This window comes from Hyla sarda, chromosome 12 (assembly GCF_029499605.1).
Source record: "Hyla sarda isolate aHylSar1 chromosome 12, aHylSar1.hap1, whole genome shotgun sequence".
Classification (NCBI taxonomy): domain Eukaryota; kingdom Metazoa; phylum Chordata; class Amphibia; order Anura; family Hylidae; genus Hyla; species Hyla sarda.
Genome location: NC_079200.1, coordinates 30,976,519 through 30,994,747, shown reverse-complemented (window position 1 = coordinate 30,994,747; position 18,229 = coordinate 30,976,519). Strand labels below are relative to the sequence as shown.

At 48.5% G+C, this 18,229-nt stretch overlaps 1 protein-coding gene across 1 annotated transcript in view; it reads left to right on the top strand.

Moving 5' to 3' along the window:
- CALCOCO2 (calcium binding and coiled-coil domain 2) overlaps nucleotides 1–18,229 on the top strand; it is a 99,582-nt gene that overhangs the window by 24,926 nt on the left and 56,427 nt on the right. The window contains exon 3 of the mRNA XM_056548206.1: nucleotides 15,949–16,027. Within this exon, the coding sequence (XP_056404181.1) occupies nucleotides 15,949–16,027 (79 nt within the window). The remainder of the gene's footprint in view (nucleotides 1–15,948; nucleotides 16,028–18,229) is intronic.

The window sequence follows — 18,229 nt, the reverse complement described above, 5'->3', positions numbered from 1 at the left end:
CCTTTAAAAAAGGCCTATCCAGCAACATTAAAGATGTGCTGGCCGCACGAGAAATTCCTGCTAACCTGCATGAACTTATTCATCTGGCCACCCGCATTGACATGCGTTTTTCCGAAAGGCGTCAGGAGCTCCGCCAGGATATGGACTTTGTTCGCACGAGGCGTTTTTTCTCCCCGGCTCCTCTCTCCTCTGGTCCTCTGCAATCCGTTCCTGTGGAGGCTATGCAAGTTGACCGGTCTCGCTTGACACCTCAAGAGAGGACACGACGCCGCATGGAGAATCTGTGCATGTACTGTGCCGGTACCGAACACTTCTTGAAGGATTGTCCTATCCGTCCTCCCCGCCTGGAAAGACGTACGCTGACTCCGCACAAAGGTGAGACAGCTCTTGATGTCAACTCTGCTTCTCCACGCCTTACTGTGCCTGTGCGGATATCTTCCTCTACCTTCTCCTTCTCTACTATGGCCTTCTTGGATTCCGGATCTGCAGGAAATTTTATTTTGGCCTCTCTCATCAACAGGTTCAACATCCCGGTGACCAGTCTCGCCAGACCCCTCTACATCAATTCTGTTAACAATGAAAGATTGGACTGTACCGTGCGTTACCGCACGGAACCTCTCCTAATGTGCATTGGACCTCATCACGAAAAAATTGAATTTTTGGTCCTCTCCAACTGCACTTCTGAAATTCTTCTTGGATTACCGTGGCTTCAACGCCATTCCCCAACCCTTGATTGGTCCACAGGAGAAATCAAGAACTGGGGTACTTCTTGTTTCAAGGACTGTCTTAAACCGGTTCCCAGTACTCCCTGCCGTGACCCTGTGGTTCCCCCTGTAACCGGTCTTCCTAAGGCTTATATGGACTATGCTGACGTGTTTTGCAAAAAGCAAGCTGAGACTTTACCTCCTCACAGGCCTTATGACTGTCCTATTGACCTCCTCCCGGGTACTACTCCACCCCGGGGCAGAATTTATCCTCTGTCTGCTCCAGAGACTCTTGCCATGTCAGAATACATCCAGGAAAATTTAAAAAAGGGGTTTATCCGCAAATCCTCCTCTCCTGCCGGAGCTGGATTTTTTTTTGTGTCCAAAAAAGATGGCTCCCTACGTCCTTGCATTGATTACCGCGGACTTAATAAAATCACGGTAAAGAACCGCTACCCCCTACCTCTTATCTCGGAACTCTTTGATCGCCTACAAGGTGCCCACATCTTTACCAAACTGGACTTAAGAGGTGCTTATAATCTCATCCGCATCAGGGAGGGGAACGAATGGAAGACTGCATTTAACACCAGAGATGGACACTTTGAGTATTTGGTCATGCCCTTTGGCCTGTGCAACGCCCCTGCCGTCTTCCAAGACTTTGTTAATGAAATTTTTCGTGATCTCTTATATTCCTGTGTTGTGGTTTATCTGGACGATATTCTGATTTTTTCTGCCAACTTAGAAGAACACCGCCAGCATGTCCGCATGGTTCTTCAGAGACTTCGAGACAATCAACTTTATGCCAAAATGGAGAAATGTCTGTTTGAATGTCAATCTCTTCCTTTCCTAGGATACTTGGTCTCTGGCCAGGGACTACAAATGGACCCAGATAAACTCTATGCCGTCTTAGATTGGCCACGCCCCTCCGAACTCTCTTGCTATCCAACGTTTTTTGGGGTTCTCCAATTATTACAGACAATTTATTCCACACTTTTCCACTATTGTGGCTCCTATCGTGGCTTTAACCAAGAAAAATGCCAATCCCAAGTCCTGGTCTCCCCAAGCGGAAGACGCATTTAAACATCTCAAGTCTGCCTTTTCTTCTGCTCCCGTGCTCTCCAGACCTGACCCATCTAAACCCTTCCTATTGGAGGTAGATGCCTCCTCAGTGGGAGCTGGAGCTGTCCTTCTACAAAAAAATTCTTCCGGGCATGCTGTTACTTGTGGTTTTTTTTTCTAGGACCTTCTCTCCGGCGGAGAGAAACTACTCCATCGGGGATCGAGAACTACTGGCCATTAAATTGGCGCTTGAGGAATGGAGGCATCTGCTGGAGGGATCAAAATTTCCAGTTATCATATACACTGATCACAAGAATCTCTCCTATCTCCAGTCTGCCCAACGGCTGAACCCTCGCCAGGCCAGGTGGTCGTTGTTCTTTGCCCGTTTTAACTTTGAAATTCATTTTCGCCCTGCCAACAAGAACATTAGGGCCGATGCCCTCTCTCGTTCCTCGGATGCCTCGGAAGTAGAGCTCTCTCCGCAACACATCATTCCTCCTGACTGTCTGATCTCCACTTCTCCAGCCTCCATCAGGCAAACTCCTCCAGGGAAGACCTTCGTTTCTCCACGCCAGCGTCTCGGGATTCTCAAATGGGGACACTCCTCCCACCTCGCAGGCCATGCGGGCATCAAAAAATCCTTGCAACTCATCTCTCGTTTCTATTGGTGGCCGACTCTGGAGACAGATGTTGTTGATTTTGTGCGGGCCTGTACTGTCTGTGCCCGGGATAAGACTCCTCGCCAGAAGCCTGCTGGTCTCCTTCATCCTCTGCCTGTCCCCGAACAGCCTTGGTCACTGATTGGTATGGATTTTATTACAGACTTACCCCCATCCCGTGGCAACACTGTTGTTTGGGTGGTCGTTGATCGATTTTCCAAGATGGCACATTTTATTCCTCTTCCTGGTCTTCCTTCAGCGCCTCAGTTGGCAAAACAATTTTTTATACACATTTTTCGTCTTCACGGTTTGCCCACGCAGATCGTCTCGGATAGAGGCGTCCACTTCGTGTCTAAATTCTGGAGGGCCCTCTGTAAACAGCTCAAGATTAAATTAAACTTCTCTTCTTCTTATCATCCCCAATCCAATGGGCAAGTAGAAAGAATTAACCAGGTCCTGGGTGACTATTTACGGCATTTTGTTTCCTCCCGCCAGGATGACTGGGCAGATCTTCTACCATGGGCCGAATTCTCATACAACTTCAGAGTCTCCGAATCTTCTGCTAAGTCCCCATTTTTCGTGGTGTACGGCCGTCACCCTCTTCCTCCCCTTCCTACTCCCTTGCCCTCTGGTTTGCCCGCTGTGGATGAAGTGACTCGGGATCTTTCCACCATATGGAAAGAGACCCAAAATTCTCTTTTACAGGCTTCATCCCGCATTAAAAGGTTTGCCGATAAGAAAAGAAGAACTCCCCCCATTTTTGCTCCCGGAGACAAGGTATGGCTCTCCGCTAAATATGTCCGCTTTCGTGTCCCCAGTTACAAACTGGGACCACGCTATCTTGGTCCTTTCAAAGTCTTGTGCCAGATTAACCCTGTCTCTTACAAACTCCTTCTTCCTCCTTCTCTTCGTATTCCCAATGCCTTCCATGTCTCTCTCCTTAAACCACTCATCATTAACCGCTTCTCTCCCAAACTTGTTTCTCCCACTCCTGTTTCCGGTTCTTCTGACGTCTTCTCCGTGAAGGAGATTCTGGCCTCCAAGACGGTCAGAGGGAAAAAAAATTTCTTGGTGGATTGGGAAGGCTGTGGTCCAGAAGAGAGATCCTGGGAACCTGAGGACAACATCCTAGACAAAAGTCTTGTCCTCAGGTTCTCAGGCTCCAAGAAGAGGGGGAGACCCAAGGGGGGGGGGTACTGTTACGCCGAGCGCTCCGGGTCCCCGCTCCTCCCCGGAGCGCTCGCAACATCCTCGCATTTGCAGCGCCCCGGTCAGACCTGCTGACCGGGTGCGCTGGAATACCTCTCTCAGCCGGGATGCGATTCGCGATGCGGGAGGCGCCCGCTCGCGATGCGCATCCCGGCTCCCGTACCTGACTCGCTCTCCGTCGGTCTTGTCCCGGCGCGCGCGGCCCCACTCCTTAGGGTGCGCGCCGGGTCTCTGCAATTTAAAGGGCCACTGCGCCACTGATTGGCGCAGCTGGCTTAATTAGTGTGTTCACCTGTGCACTCCCTATTTATACTTCACTTCCCCTGCACTCCCTCGCCGGATCTTGTTGCCATTGTGCCAGTGAAAGCGTTTCCTTGTGTGTTCCTAGCATGTGTTCCAGACCTCCTGCCGTTGCCCCTGACTACGATCCTTGCTGCCTGCCCTGACCTTCTGCTACGTCCGACCTTGCTCTTGTCTACTCCCTTGTACCGCGCCTATCTTCAGCAGTCAGAGAGGTTGAGCCGTTGCTGGTGGATACGACTTGGTTGCTACCGCCGCTGCAAGACCATCCCGCTTTGCGGCGGGCTCTGGTGAATACCAGTAGCAACTTAGAACCGGTCCACCAGCACGGTCCACGCCAATCCCTCTCTGGCACAAAGGATCCACCTCCAGCCAGCCGAATCGTGACAATCCTCCAACCGTCAGACCTGTGAGAGAGTACGTCCCAGGCAAAGGGATCCATCTATGGATTTCCCCATGTTTTCTCTGAGTCAGCCTGCGATCTTCTGTGTCTCACCAACCCTGGGGACGGTACAACGGACACTAATCTCCACACCAGTCCCAGTCTTTTCACCGTTGGCTCCAGCTTATACCCCCGTCTCTAGAGTGCTGACCCTGTCACCAGTCTCTCCACCACTGCTGCCAGAGACTCTGAATCCAACTAGTCCTGGACTAATACTAGCTCCCAAGTTTGCTGAGAAAGAGCCAGCTGCCGTTCCAGAGGTTCCAAGAGCTCCTGAAGACGAAGGAGTTCTAAACTCTCCAGAAGTGGTGTTGCGCAGGTCCCAAAGGTCAACACAAGGACAAATTCCTGCAAGGTACAAAGATTAGCTCACAATATAGTGTATAAGGTTATGTACCACACACACAGTCAGTTCATATGTAAACACTTAAGTTAGGACTGTAACATTACTTGTAGTCCCAGTCTACAAATATATATGTGTCTAACATTTTTCTGTCCTCGTGTACAGGGTACTCTACTGGCCAGAGGGTTCCCCTGGAACTAAAAGTAAGACATGTGTAGAGGCAGAGTACATTATGCAGTGGTGAAATGGTTATATATTATCACACTACTTGTTGTTACGCCGAGCGCTCCGGGTCCCCGCTCCTCCCCGGAGCGCTCGCAGCGTTCTCTCATTCGCAGCGCCCCGGTCAGACCTGCTGACCGGGTGCGCTGCGATATTACTCCCAGCCGGGATGCGATTCGCGATGCGGGTCGCGCCCGCTCGCGATGCGCATCTCGGCTCCCGTACCTGACCCGTTCCCCGTCTGTGTTGTCCCGGCGCGCGCGGCCCCGCTCCTTAGGCGCGCGCGCGCGCGCCGGGTCTCTGCCATTTAAAGGGCCACTGCGCCACTGATTGGCGCAGCAGGCCTAATCAGTATTCTCACCTGTGCACTCCCTACTTATACCTCACTTCCCCTGCACTCCCTCGCCGGATCTTGTTGCCATTGTGCCAGTGAAAGCGTTCCCTTGTGTGTTCCTAGCCTGTGTTCCAGACCTCCTGCCGTTGCCCCTGACTACGATCCTTGCTGCCTGCCCTGACCTTCTGCTACGTCCGCCTTGCTCTTGTCTACTCCCTTGTACCGCGCCTATCTTCAGCAGTCAGAGAGGTTGAGCCGTTGCTGGTGGATACGACCTGGTTGCTACCGCCGCTGCAAGACCATCCCGCTTTGCGGCGGGCTCTGGTGAATACCAGTAACAACTTAGAACCGGTCCACCAGCACGGTCCACGCCAATCCCTCTCTGGCACAGAGGATCCACCTCCAGCCAGCCGAATCGTGACAGTAGATCCGGCCATGGATCCCGCTGAAGTCCCACTGCCAGTTGTCGCCGACCTCACCACGGTGGTCGCCCAGCAGTTGCAACAGATAGCGCAACAAGGTCACCAGCTGTCTCAACTGACCGTGATGCTACAGCAGCTATTACCACAGCTCCAGCAACAATCTCCTCCGCCAGCTCCTGCACCTCCTCCGCAGCGAGTGGCCGCTTCCGGCTTACGATTATCCTTGCCGGATAAATTTGATGGGGACTCTAAGTTTTGCCGTGGCTTTCTTTCGCAATGTTCCCTGCACATTGCGATGTCGGACCAGTTTCCAACTGAAAGGTCTAAGGTGGCTTTCGTAGTCAGCCTTCTGTCTGGGAAAGCTCTGTCATGGGCCACACCGCTCTGGGACCGCAATGACCCCGTCACTGCCTCTGTACACTCCTTCTTCACGGAGATCCGAAGTGTCTTTGAGGAACCTGCCCGAGCCTCTTCTGCTGAGACTGCCCTGCTGAACCTGGTCCAGGGTAATTCTTCTGTTGGCGAGTACGCCATCCAATTCCGTACTCTTGCCTCCGAATTATCCTGGAATAATGAGGCCCTCTGCGCGACCTTTAAAAAAGGCCTATCCAGCAACATTAAAGATGTGCTGGCCGCACGAGAAATTCCTGCTAACCTGCATGAACTTATTCATCTTGCCACCCGCATTGACATGCGTTTTTCCGAAAGGCGTCAGGAGCTCCGCCAGGATATGGACTTTGTTCGCACGAGGCGGTTTCTCTCCCCAGCTCCTCTCTCCTCTGGTCCTCTGCAATTCGTTCCTGTGCCTCCCGCCGTGGAGGCTATGCAAGTTGACTGGTCTCGCTTGACACCTCAAGAGAGGACACGACGCCGCATGGAGAACCTATGCCTGTACTGTGCCGGTACCGAACACTTCTTGAAAGATTGTCCTATCCGTCCTCCCCGCCTGGAAAGACGTATGCTGACTCCGCACAAAGATGAGACAGTTCTTGATGTCTACTCTGCTTCTCCACGCCTTACTGTGCCTGTGCGGATATCTTCCTCTACCTTCTCCTTCTCTGCTACGGCCTTCTTGGATTCCGGATCTGCAGGAAATTTTATTTTGGCCTCTCTCATCAACAGGTTCAACATCCCGGTGACCAGTCTCGCCAGACCCCTCTACATCAATTCTGTTAACAATGAAAGATTGGACTGTACGTGCGTTACCGCACGGAACCTATCCTAATGTGCATCGGACCTCATCACGAAAAAATTTAATTTTTGGTCCTCTCCAACTGCACTTCTGAAATTCTTCTTGGATTACCGTGGCTTCAACGCCATTCCCCAACCCTTGATTGGTCCACAGGAGAAATCAAGAACTGGGGTACTTCTTGTCACAAGGACTGTCTTAAATCGGTGCCCAGTACTCCTTGCCGTGACCCTGTGGTTCCCCCTGTATCCGGTCTTCCTAAGGCTTATATGGACTATTCTGACGTTTTTTGCAAAAAGCAAGCTGAGACTTTGCCTCCTCACAGGCCTTATGACTGTCCTATTGACCTCCTCCCGGGTACTACCCCACCCCGGGGCAGAATCTATCCTCTGTCTGCTCCAGAGACTCTTGCCATGTCGGAGTACATCCAGGAGAATTTAAAAAAGGGGTTTATCCGCAAGTCCTCCTCTCCTGCCGGAGCTGGATTTTTTTTGGTGTCCAAAAAAGATGGCTCCCTACGTCCTTGTATTGATTACCGCGGACTTAATAAAATCACGGTAAAAAACCGCTACCCCTTATCTCGGAACTCTTTGATCGCTTACAAGGTGCCCACATCTTTACCAAACTGGACTTAAGAGGTGCTTATAATCTCATCCGCATCAGGGAGGGGGACGAATGGAAGACCGCATTTAACACCAGAGATGGACACTTTGAGTATCTGGTCATGCCCTTTGGCCTATGCAACGCCCCTGCCGTCTTCCAAGACTTTGTTAATGAAATTTTTCGTGATCTCCTATATTCCTGTGTTGCGGTTTATCTGGACGATATTCTGATTTTTTTCTGCCAACTTAGAAGAACACCGCCAGCATGTCCGCATGGTTCTTCAGAGACTTCGTGACAATCAACTTTATGCCAAAATGGAGAAATGTCTGTTTGAATGTCAATCTCTTCCTTTCCTAGGATACTTGGTCTCTGGCCAGGGACTACAAATGGACCCAGATAAACTCTCTGCCGTCTTAGATTGGCCACGCCCCTCCGGACTCCGTGCTATCCAACGTTTTTTGGGGTTCGCCAATTATTACAGACAGTTTATTCCACACTTTTCCACTATTGTGGCTCCTATCGTGGCTTTAACCAAGAAAAATGCCAATCCCAAGTCCTGGTCCCCCCAAGCGGAAGACGCATTTAAACATCTCAAGTCTGCCTTTTCTTCCGCTCCCGTGCTCTCCAGACCTGACCCATCTAAACCCTTCCTATTGGAGGTAGATGCCTCCTCAGTGGGAGCTGGAGCTGTCCTTCTACAAAAAAATTCTTCCGGGCATGCTGTGACTTGTGGTTTTTTTTCTAGGACCTTCTCCCCGGCGGAGAGAAACTATTCCATCGGGGATCAAGAACTACTGGCCATTAAATTGGCGCTTGAGGAATGGAGGCACCTGCTGGAGGGATCAAAATTTCCAGTTATCATATACAATGATCACAAGAATCTCTCCTACCTCCAGTCTGCCCAACGACTGAACCCTCGCCAGGCTAGGTGGTCGTTGTTCTTTGCCCGTTTTAACTTTGAAATCCATTTTCGCCCTGCTGACAAGAACATTAGGGCCGATGCCCTCTCTCGTTCTTCTGATGCCTCTGAAGTAGAGGTCTCTCCGCAACACATCATTCCTCCGGACTGTCTGATCTCCACTTCTCCAGCTTCCATCAGGCAAACTCCTCCAGGGAAGACCTTCGTTTCTCCACGCCAGCGTCTCGGGATTCTCAAATGGGGACACTCTTCCCACCTCGCAGGCCATGTGGTCATCAAAAAATCCTTGCAACTCATCTCTCGATTTTATTGGTGGCCGACTCTGGAGACTGATGTTATTGATTTCGTGCGGGCCTGTACTGTCTGTGCCCGGGATAAGACTCCTCGCCAGAAGCCTGCTGGTCTCCTTCATCCTCTGCCTGTTCCTGAACAGCCTTGGTCACAGATTGGTATGGACTTTATTATGGACTTGCCCTCATCCCGTGGCAACACAGTTGTTTGGGTGGTCGTTGATCGATTTTCCAAGATGGCACATTTTATTCCTCTTCCTGGTCTTCCTTCAGCGCCTCAGTTGGCAAAGCAATTTTTTATACACATTTTTCGCCTTCACGGTTTGCCCACGCATATCGTCTCAGATAGAGGCGTCCAATTCGTGTCTAAATTCTGGAGGGCCCTCTGTAAACAGCTCAAGATCAAATTAAACTTCTCTTCTTCTTATCATCCCCAATCCAATGGGCAAGTAGAAAGAGTTAATCAGGTCCTGGGTGACTATTTACGGCATTTTGTTTCCTCCCGCCAGGATGACTGGGCAGATCTTCTACCATGGGCCGAATTCTCATACAACTTCAGAGTCTCCGAATCTTCTGCTAAATCCCCATTTTTCGTGGTGTACGGCCGTCACCCTCTTCCTCCCCTCCCTACTCCCTTGCCCTCTGGTTTGCCCGCTGTGGATGAAGTGACTCGTGATCTTTCCACCATATGGAAAGAGACCCAAAATTGTCTTTTACAGGCTTCATCCCGGATGAAAAGATTTGCTGATAAAAAAAGAAGAACTCCCCCCATTTTTGCTCCCGGAGACAAGGTATGGCTCTCCGCTAAATATGTCCGCTTTCGTGTCCCCAGTTACAAACTGGGACCACGCTATCTTGGTCCTTTCAAAATCAAGTGCCAGATCAACCCTGTCTCTTACAAACTCCTTCTTCCTCCTTCTCTCCGTATTCCCAATGCCTTCCATGTCTCTCTCCTTAAACCACTCATCCTTAACCGCTTCTCTCCCAAAGTTGTTTCTACCACTCCAGTTTCCGGATCTTCTGACGTCTTTTCTGTGAAGGAGATTCTAGCATCCAAAACGGTCAGAGGTAAAAGATTCTTCTTGGTCGACTGGGAGAATTGCGGCCCTGAGGAGAGATCCTGGGAACCTGAGGACAACATCCTGGACAAAAGTCTTATCCTCAGGTTCTCAGGCTCCAAAAAGAGGGGGAGACCCAAGGGGGGGGGGGGTACTGTTACGCCGAGCGCTCCTGGTCCCCGCTCCTCCCCGGAGCGCTCGCAGCGTTCTCTCATTCGCAGCGCCCCGGTCAGACCTGCTGACCGGGTGTGCTGCGATATTACTCCCAGCCGGGATGCGATTCGCGATGCGGGTTGCGCCCGCTCGCGATGCGCATCTCGGCTCCCGTACCTGACCCGTTCCCCGTCTGTGTTGTCCCGGCGCGCGCGGCCCCGCTCCTTAGGGCGCGTGCGCGCCGGGTCTCTGCCATTTAAAGGGCCGCTGCGCCACTGATTGGCGCAGCAGGCCTAATCAGTATTCTCATCTGTGCACTCCCTACTTATACCTCACTTCCCCTGCACTCCCTCGCCGGATCTTGTTGCCATTGTGCCAGTGAAAGCGTTCCCTTGTGTGTTCCTAGCCTGTGTTCCAGACCTCCTGCAGTTGCCCCTGACTACGATCCTTGCTGCCTGCCCTGACCTTCTGCTACGTCCGACCTTGCTCTTGTCTACTCCCTTGTACCGCGCCTATCTTCAGCAGTCAGAGAGGTTGAGCCATTGCTGGTGGATACGACCTGGTTGCTACCGCCGCTGCAAGACCATCCCGCTTTGCGGCGGGCTCTGGTGAATACCAGTAACAACTTAGAACCGGTCCACCAGCACGGTCCACGCCAATCCCTCTCTGGCACAGAGGATCCACCTCCAGCCAGCCGAATCGTGACACTTGTTGAGTTCTGGGGAGAAGTGTTAAGAACCGAAGGGGCCCCAGCAGCCAAAGCATTGTGTATATTGCCTCCGGCAGCCCAATCTGCAAACTTGTGTGTATTATGGTTTAAAACGTGTTCCTAGAGCAGTTACAAAGCTTGTTAATCCCACATGTTTACCAAACCAAAGAGCATGTATGGACATTTACAGTGCTACATGGACTCGTTTCTACCTTGTTCTGTAACCAGACCTGTGAAGGACATTTTGCATAATGTCCCAGGAACTGTCATTAGACCCCAGTGGCCACTTCAGTCCTCTGCCCTCCAGGACTGGCCGTCGAGGACTACTGTATTTAAGAGGGGGAGTTTGTGGTGGCCCAGTACGGGAAATGTTGCCCTGTACCCTTGCTGCCCTGTCAGGCAGCCTCCTTCAGTTTCCCCAGAGCCCCTTGCACCTGTTTCCCTCCTGTACATATGTTCTGCAGTGTATTGTATTATTAAATGTGTTGTATCTTTAAGAGTTATGTAACGTGATTGTTACCCAGGAGGTACCAGTGACCAGGTGATCCCAAGAGTGACCTATGGGCTCCTTGCTAGTCTCCCCCATATAAGCCCTGGGTGGAGCTAGCTTCTCTCTTAGCTCTTGCTTCCTGCTGAGGTCCAGTGCAGTCATGCCTAGTGTGTGCGTCCAGAGTGTTTGAGGCCTCAAAGTGAAGTCCTGCAACCACCATTGATTCAAGTAAGTTAAAGTCACAACTTTATGAGTCAAGTCAGTCCCAGTCATCTGTCAAGTCAGTGTGGTCTGCATTCAATTGTCCAGTCTTACTACAAGTCCCATCAAGCCCTTAAGGTCTTTAATTGTAATATGACACAAAATAGGGTTAAAGGGGTACTCCGGGGAACTAAAGCCATAGCCCATCCTTTCCCTCTCATCAATCTATTTAACTAGGTCTAAATATCATTCATTAGCTATAAAGAGCAGTTTCCCTTCTTTGGTTGTCGCTTGAAGTGAGGGAATTACATTATCCAGCCATCCACTCTGTCATTGTCCAAATTCCTCTCTAAAAGCAGCCCCCATCCTCCTGAGAGGCACAGATCAGGTTGTTTCTACCCTGCACTGATGAGTCATACTCTCTTTAGTGCTGAGAACTGGGAGGAGTGTGCAGCCCCAGCAAATCAGACACTGAACCTCTTTCTGCTGCTCAGAGCAGAAGGATAGGGGCTGCTCTCAGAGAGTGAGCTGGCTGGCAGAGCTGCAATGATTGCTGGGAGATGTAGGCAAGGGGAGGGAAGGATGGCAAAGAATATTAAGCAGCCAGAGAAGACAACAGGGGCCACAGAAGCAATATGGGGATAACACTATATGGGGCACAGAAGGGGAAGGGTGGGAGGACGTTATGTATTGAAATTTTTATTGTACATTTTCCATGTTTAGTGTGCATATAAGGATGTCTAATTACACAATCAGGAGCAAAATAATCAGTGCACCTTGCAGTATGCAGTGCAAGACATGCACACATTTACTATTTTCTGTCAAATATATTTATATACTGTAAAATTGTGCTTAAAGGTCATGTGAAAGAAAAAGTCTAAGGGGGGCACATTTATCAAAAGTGCACCTGGCAAAAAAACGTGAAAACATTGTATCTTTTTGCACAAGCACTTGCTTTGCTTAAAAATTAGGTAGGCCTTGTGGAGAGTTCAGAGAGGGGCCCCGTGCACTGGCGGGGGATTTATTTAAACCAGTGCGTCTACGTCTTGATAAATCACGCAAAAATGCGCACCAAGTAAAGGATTTGTGGCCTCTATGCCAACTCTGATGCATGTAAGGTGATGCATATGGGAAGGAAAAACAAATGTCAAGATTACTTACTAAAAGAAAAAAATGTAACCAGGACTGTATCTCTAACAAGGGGCCTCCTCTACACTTAGATGAATAAAGGTTTCTACGTCAACATAAAAGGAGTTAATTTACTGTTATTGTGCCCACACATATTGGATTGAATTTGATAAAAATAGACAATTTTAACCAAATCAGTCTTCGTTTGGTGGAATTTAACATGTTCTTCGCCCGGTGTCATTGATGATGTATGGCCAGCATGAACAGCTGTAACAGCTAATATGGACTAAAATATGTATGGCTGTGAAACAATCATCAGATAACCTACTTTTACCTAATGTGCATGGTTATTTTAAAGGGGTACTCCGGCCCTGAGACATCTTATCCCCTATCCAAAAGATAGGGGATAAGCTGTCTCGCCGCTGGGGTCCCGCCGCTGGGGCCCCCCGCAATCTTGTATTCGCCACTCACCTGTTTGAGCTGCATGCCGCAGTGCCAGCTCACAAACAGTGGGGTGGCGATCACGGGGCTGGAGTAGCTTGACGTCATGACTCCTACCCCGTGTGACATCAACCCCCGCCCCCGCTATGCAAGTCTATGGGAGGGGGCGTGATGGCTCAAACAGGTGGGTGGCTAATACAAGATTGCAGGGGTCCCCAGCGGCGGGGTACTTCACCCCTAGACATCTTATCCCCTATCCAAAGCTGCACCCTGCTGCACCCGGCATTCATTTAGAGCGTCGGGTGCAGGTTTGGAGGCTCGTGGCGTCACGGTCACGCCCCGCTCGTGGCGTTACAGCCATGCACCCTCAATGCAAGTTTATGGAAGGGGGCATGACATCACAAGCGTTGGCGTGACCGTGATGCCTCCGCCCCGCATTGCCAGTCATCCGTGCACCGGATGTCTGGGGTGTCGCAGCCGAGATCACGGGGGTTCCAAATGGCGGGACCCCCGCGATCAGACAAGGATAGGGGATAAGATGTCTCGGGGCGGAGTATCCCTTTAAGTGTTTCTTCATTCTTCCTTTGTGTCAGTTTCTTCTTTCCTTCTCATCTTGTATTAGTAATCAAGCAAAACAACCATAATAATAGAAGGTGCAAATATCGATGTATCTGTTTTCAGTAACCTGGGGCTTTTCAGTTGCAAAACTGGAACTCCCAGTCCCTGAATGACCTGCGCCTCTCCAAGTATGTTTGGGTTTTGCAACAGCTAAAGAGTGACATGTTTGAGAACACTATTAATAAAAAGTTGGATTTTTGCCCAAGCCCTTATGTCTCATCTTTGGGAGATTTCCAGGGAAATGTTCTCCCCTCCCTTGTGCTCTGTTCCATACTTCCTTTTTATCAAGAAGCTGTACAGGAAAATGGAGCTTTCGAAGCCTTGTTTAAAATTGCACTAGGGGAGACTGCAGCACGTGCTGTGCTTTTACACCTATATCTCCGGTTTTTGGAACCATAGTTATAACACCGGTCGGGAATAGGGGTCACACGTGTTCCCTAGTGGCTTCTCCCTACCCCACTTGATTGTTTTCTCACTGTTTGGGTTTAGGAAGAAACCAGTGAATTAAAGGGGTATTCCAGGAAAAAACTTATTTTTATATTTATCAACTGGCTCCAGAAAGTTAAACAGATTTGTAAATTACTAGGAAAAAAAAGAAGAAGAAATATGTGTAGCTCACAATTATATCACCAACCGAGGACAAATAAGTAATGCACCTATACCTATGGTGCCAATAATAAATATTAGAAAAAGAGACAATAACACCCAGACCTCAAGGAAGGTAAACTATATGAATACAATTGAAGGAAACAAGGATCGTGCTTCAATTATAATAGGATATAGATTTTATTAAAAAATTTATATAAAATATTCCACCTCACAAGGGGCCCCTTGTGAGAGGAGTATACAATGACCTAAAATAGATGACCTAAAATAGACTATTACTGGTAACTAATTAATATCACAGAATGCACTATTAAACTGGAACAGTGAAGACAAATTGCACTGAAATAGTGAAGGCAAAATATACTGATATGGACTGAAAGAGTTAAAGACGCTTGAATTGCCGGGAAGTCTCTTGTAAATCAGTCCTTTTCACTGGAGAGATGATAATGTAATATTGTGACAAGTTCCTCTTAATGAATGACAATGAAACAATGTTTGGTTTGTTAAACTGAGGAAGTATTAAAGTTCACAGTTGCTAGTTTCACTGTATCACTGTGTCAGGACAGATAACAGGCAGCTTGGTGGTACATTACCGGTCCTGAGAGCGGAAGACTCCCGTGAGGATGGATGGATCTAGCACTTGGATGGTCACTGCAGGTGGGCTACCTCCGAGTCCCGGCGCTGGCAGGCGTCGGGGATGGACACTTTCAGAGGTGGCACTCGCTGGTGGAAAAAGTCCTGCCGTGGAGACCAGGTCTACAACAGACCGATAGCAAATGCCTCTGCCTCGTGAGGGTGGCGTGTGATGTCAGTGCCAGCACCTGCAGGATGTGCTTTGATTCCACGGCTCGCTGGAGATCCACTCCAAACTCGATGTATATTATGGACCGGAGCGGCAAGATCAACAGGATCGTCTCTGGACCGGACCAGCAAGAACACAGAAGTAGGTCCAGAAGTAGGTCCAGATAGAACGCAAACTGACGATGCGTTTCAGGGTATATGAATGGACCCTTTCTTCAGTAGTCAACTCTGTTCCAGTTTAATAGTGCATTCTGTGATATTAATTAGCTACCAGTGATAGTCTATTTTAGGTCATCTATTTTAGGTCATTGTATACTCCTCTCACAAGGGGCCCCTTGTGAGGTGGAATATTTTATATTAATTTTTTAATAAAATCTATATCCTATTATAATTGAAGCACGATCCTTGTTTCCTTCAATTGTATTCATATAGTTCACCTTCCTTGAGGTCTGGGTATTAATGTCTCTTTTTCTAAGATTTGTAAATGACTTCTATTAAAAAATCTTAATCCTTTTAGTACTTATGAGCTTCTGAAGTTAAGGTTGTTCTTTTCTGTCTAAGTGCTCTCTGACATGTGTCTCGGGAACCGCCTAGTTTAGAAGCAAATCCCCATAGCAAACCTCTTCTAAACTGGGCGGTTCCCGAGACACATGTCATCAGAGAGCACTTAGACAGAAAAGAACAACCTTAACTTCAGAAGCTCATAAGTACTGAAAGGATTAAGATTTTTTAATAGAAGTAATTAACAAATCTGTTTAACTTTCTGGAGCCAGTTGATATATAAAACATTTTTTTTTCCTGGATAACCCCTTTAAGTCTGGTGGGGTGGGGACAACCAGCTGGGGATCACCCTATTGACTCAGACCCCGGTTCCCAGTTGGTGTTATAATTGTGAATCCTCTGCAGTGCTTCAGAGAGAATGATATATCATTGTACCAATGGGAACCTGTCAATGTTTTATGCTGCATGAAACTGATCCCATAATAAACCATCTGCTAACCGAGTCTCATCATGTAAGGTCTGATTTTGTGTCTGTTTTACTCTAAAGGTTGGATGGAGTAATACTAGTGAATATTTCACCTGGATCTCAGCAAGGACAAGAGAGGATGATAGCGTACTCTTCAAAGGTCAGAGTTGTCTATATACTCATACTACGAATACGTTCTATATCTTGTCTGTGACCAAACAACAATTGACACAATTCACATAAGAGGTTAAAATTAAGTATGATTATAAAATCAAATACAGTATAGCACCATAATACTGATACAGCAAACACATATGACTCAAACTTATGAGTACTAGAATGTCGGCCACTGTAATTCAACAGTACGTGTTAACTAGCACCCTCCAAGCTTCAAAGAGCTCACCCACTTACATCTCCTTCCTCATCTACACCTAATCTTTCCACCATCCGACACCTAATCTGAACCTCTCACTCCTGTCTTCAAGGCTTTGCTCGTGCTGCACCAGTTCTTTGCAATGCAATACCCCAAACCCTAAAAGTTGTTCCCAACAACCACATAGACATATCTTTTCAGGCAGGTGTATGACATTCCCTAATTTGTCTCCCCTATGATCACTACGCCTTCACCCCTAATATCATTCAGCAGTGACCACCTATGGTCCATGCAATAGCCATTCTAAGATTGGCTGGTGACTGGTCCTCCCACTTTCATGTAATCTACCCTTTTTATAAAACATGGCTGGACCATTGCATCGATAAAGAACTTTCTGCTGTTTGCCTCAACCTCATTCCTCATAGACTGTAAACTTGTATGTACAGGGTCCTCAGTCTTCTTGTTGAATAATTCTTGCGTAATTGTCACGCACCTGAATGCGGGCGATCTGGAACAGGATGTGGATCCTCTACCTGTGTGGCTGATGACTCAGACCGTATCGGGGAGCGGAGTCTAAGGTGATGCTGGTCTTCACGAGAGCCCGCCGCAAAGCAGGATGGATTTGCTGCGGCAGGCGACACCTAGGTCGCTACCCCCCAATACGGCTCGACCACACAGGTAACTGGGCAAGGCGAGGTACCAGGGGATGAGGCAGAGGCGTAGTCAACGTAGCAGAAGGTCTAGGCAGGCGGCAAAGGTTCGGAGTCAAAAACGTAGCAGGAAGGTCTGGAACACAGATAGGCAAAACAGGCAATAGGAACGTTTTCTCTTAGGCAATGAGCACTGAAGATCTGACAGGGGGTGTGGGAGGTGCAGGAACTTCTAATGTGGTGTCAGGTGCAAAGACTAATTATAGGCACACTGGCCCTTTTCATTTCAGAGCTCTGCCACACGCGCGCCCTGGGAGACGGGGACGAGCGCGGCGGAGCTGAGTTACAGAAGCAGCAGAGCGGGGTAAGTGACGGGCTGGGATTCGCATGGGGGTGTGTCCCACGATGCCAATTCCAGCCCTGTCGACAGACGGGGACCCAGGACACTGCGCTCACGGCGGGAGCGCAGCATGTGACAGTGATATTGTAATGTCTGATCATTTTCTTTATTTGTACCCTCAGAATTGTGCTGCTGAATTTTTGGGTGCTATATAAATAAATATTATTATTATTTATAGCACAGTTATAGATGGGCCACAATACCTGATGGTGCAAAAGATTCCCTCCTCGTTAAAGAGAAAAGTCCTATAGATGGCTAGGGACCCTAAAGAGGACCTGTAGCTAACCCCCTAAAAATGAGGTTACTATAATATATAGCTTAGGGTGCCCAAGTCAAACACCTTTTACCATTTTCTTAATACACTCGACCATTCTCAAGATGGCTTCGTCTGACAACTCAGGTAATGGGCAGGATTTACAGTCAGAGGGTGTGAATGTTGTACATTAAGTCTGCCTAATACATATCCCCTGACTGGAAAATATGGCTCCTAAACAACAAAACCCCTGTATGTAACTCAATACTCATTTAACCATGTGTATAAGAAGGGATGAGCTTAGAGAGTTTTACATTCGGGCCTTAGAGTAATAGTAAAAACTGCAGATTAATGGGAATTAGCAGTAGTTTGTATTGGTACTTTGACTTCTTAGTCATTTCAATTATTTACATTGTGTACGTTTTACTGAAGTTACTAAGCAGTGACCATACTAGAGCCTTTATTGCTGATTTAGTGACCATACTAGAGCCTTTATTGCTGATTTAGTGACCATACTAGAGCCTTTATTGCTGATTTAGTGACCATACTAGAGCCTTTATTTCTGATTTAGTGACCATACTAGAGCCTTTATTGCTGATTTAGTGACCATACTAGAGCCTTTATTTCTGATTTAGTGACCATACTAGAGCCTTTATTTCTGATTTAGTGACCATACTAGAGCCTTT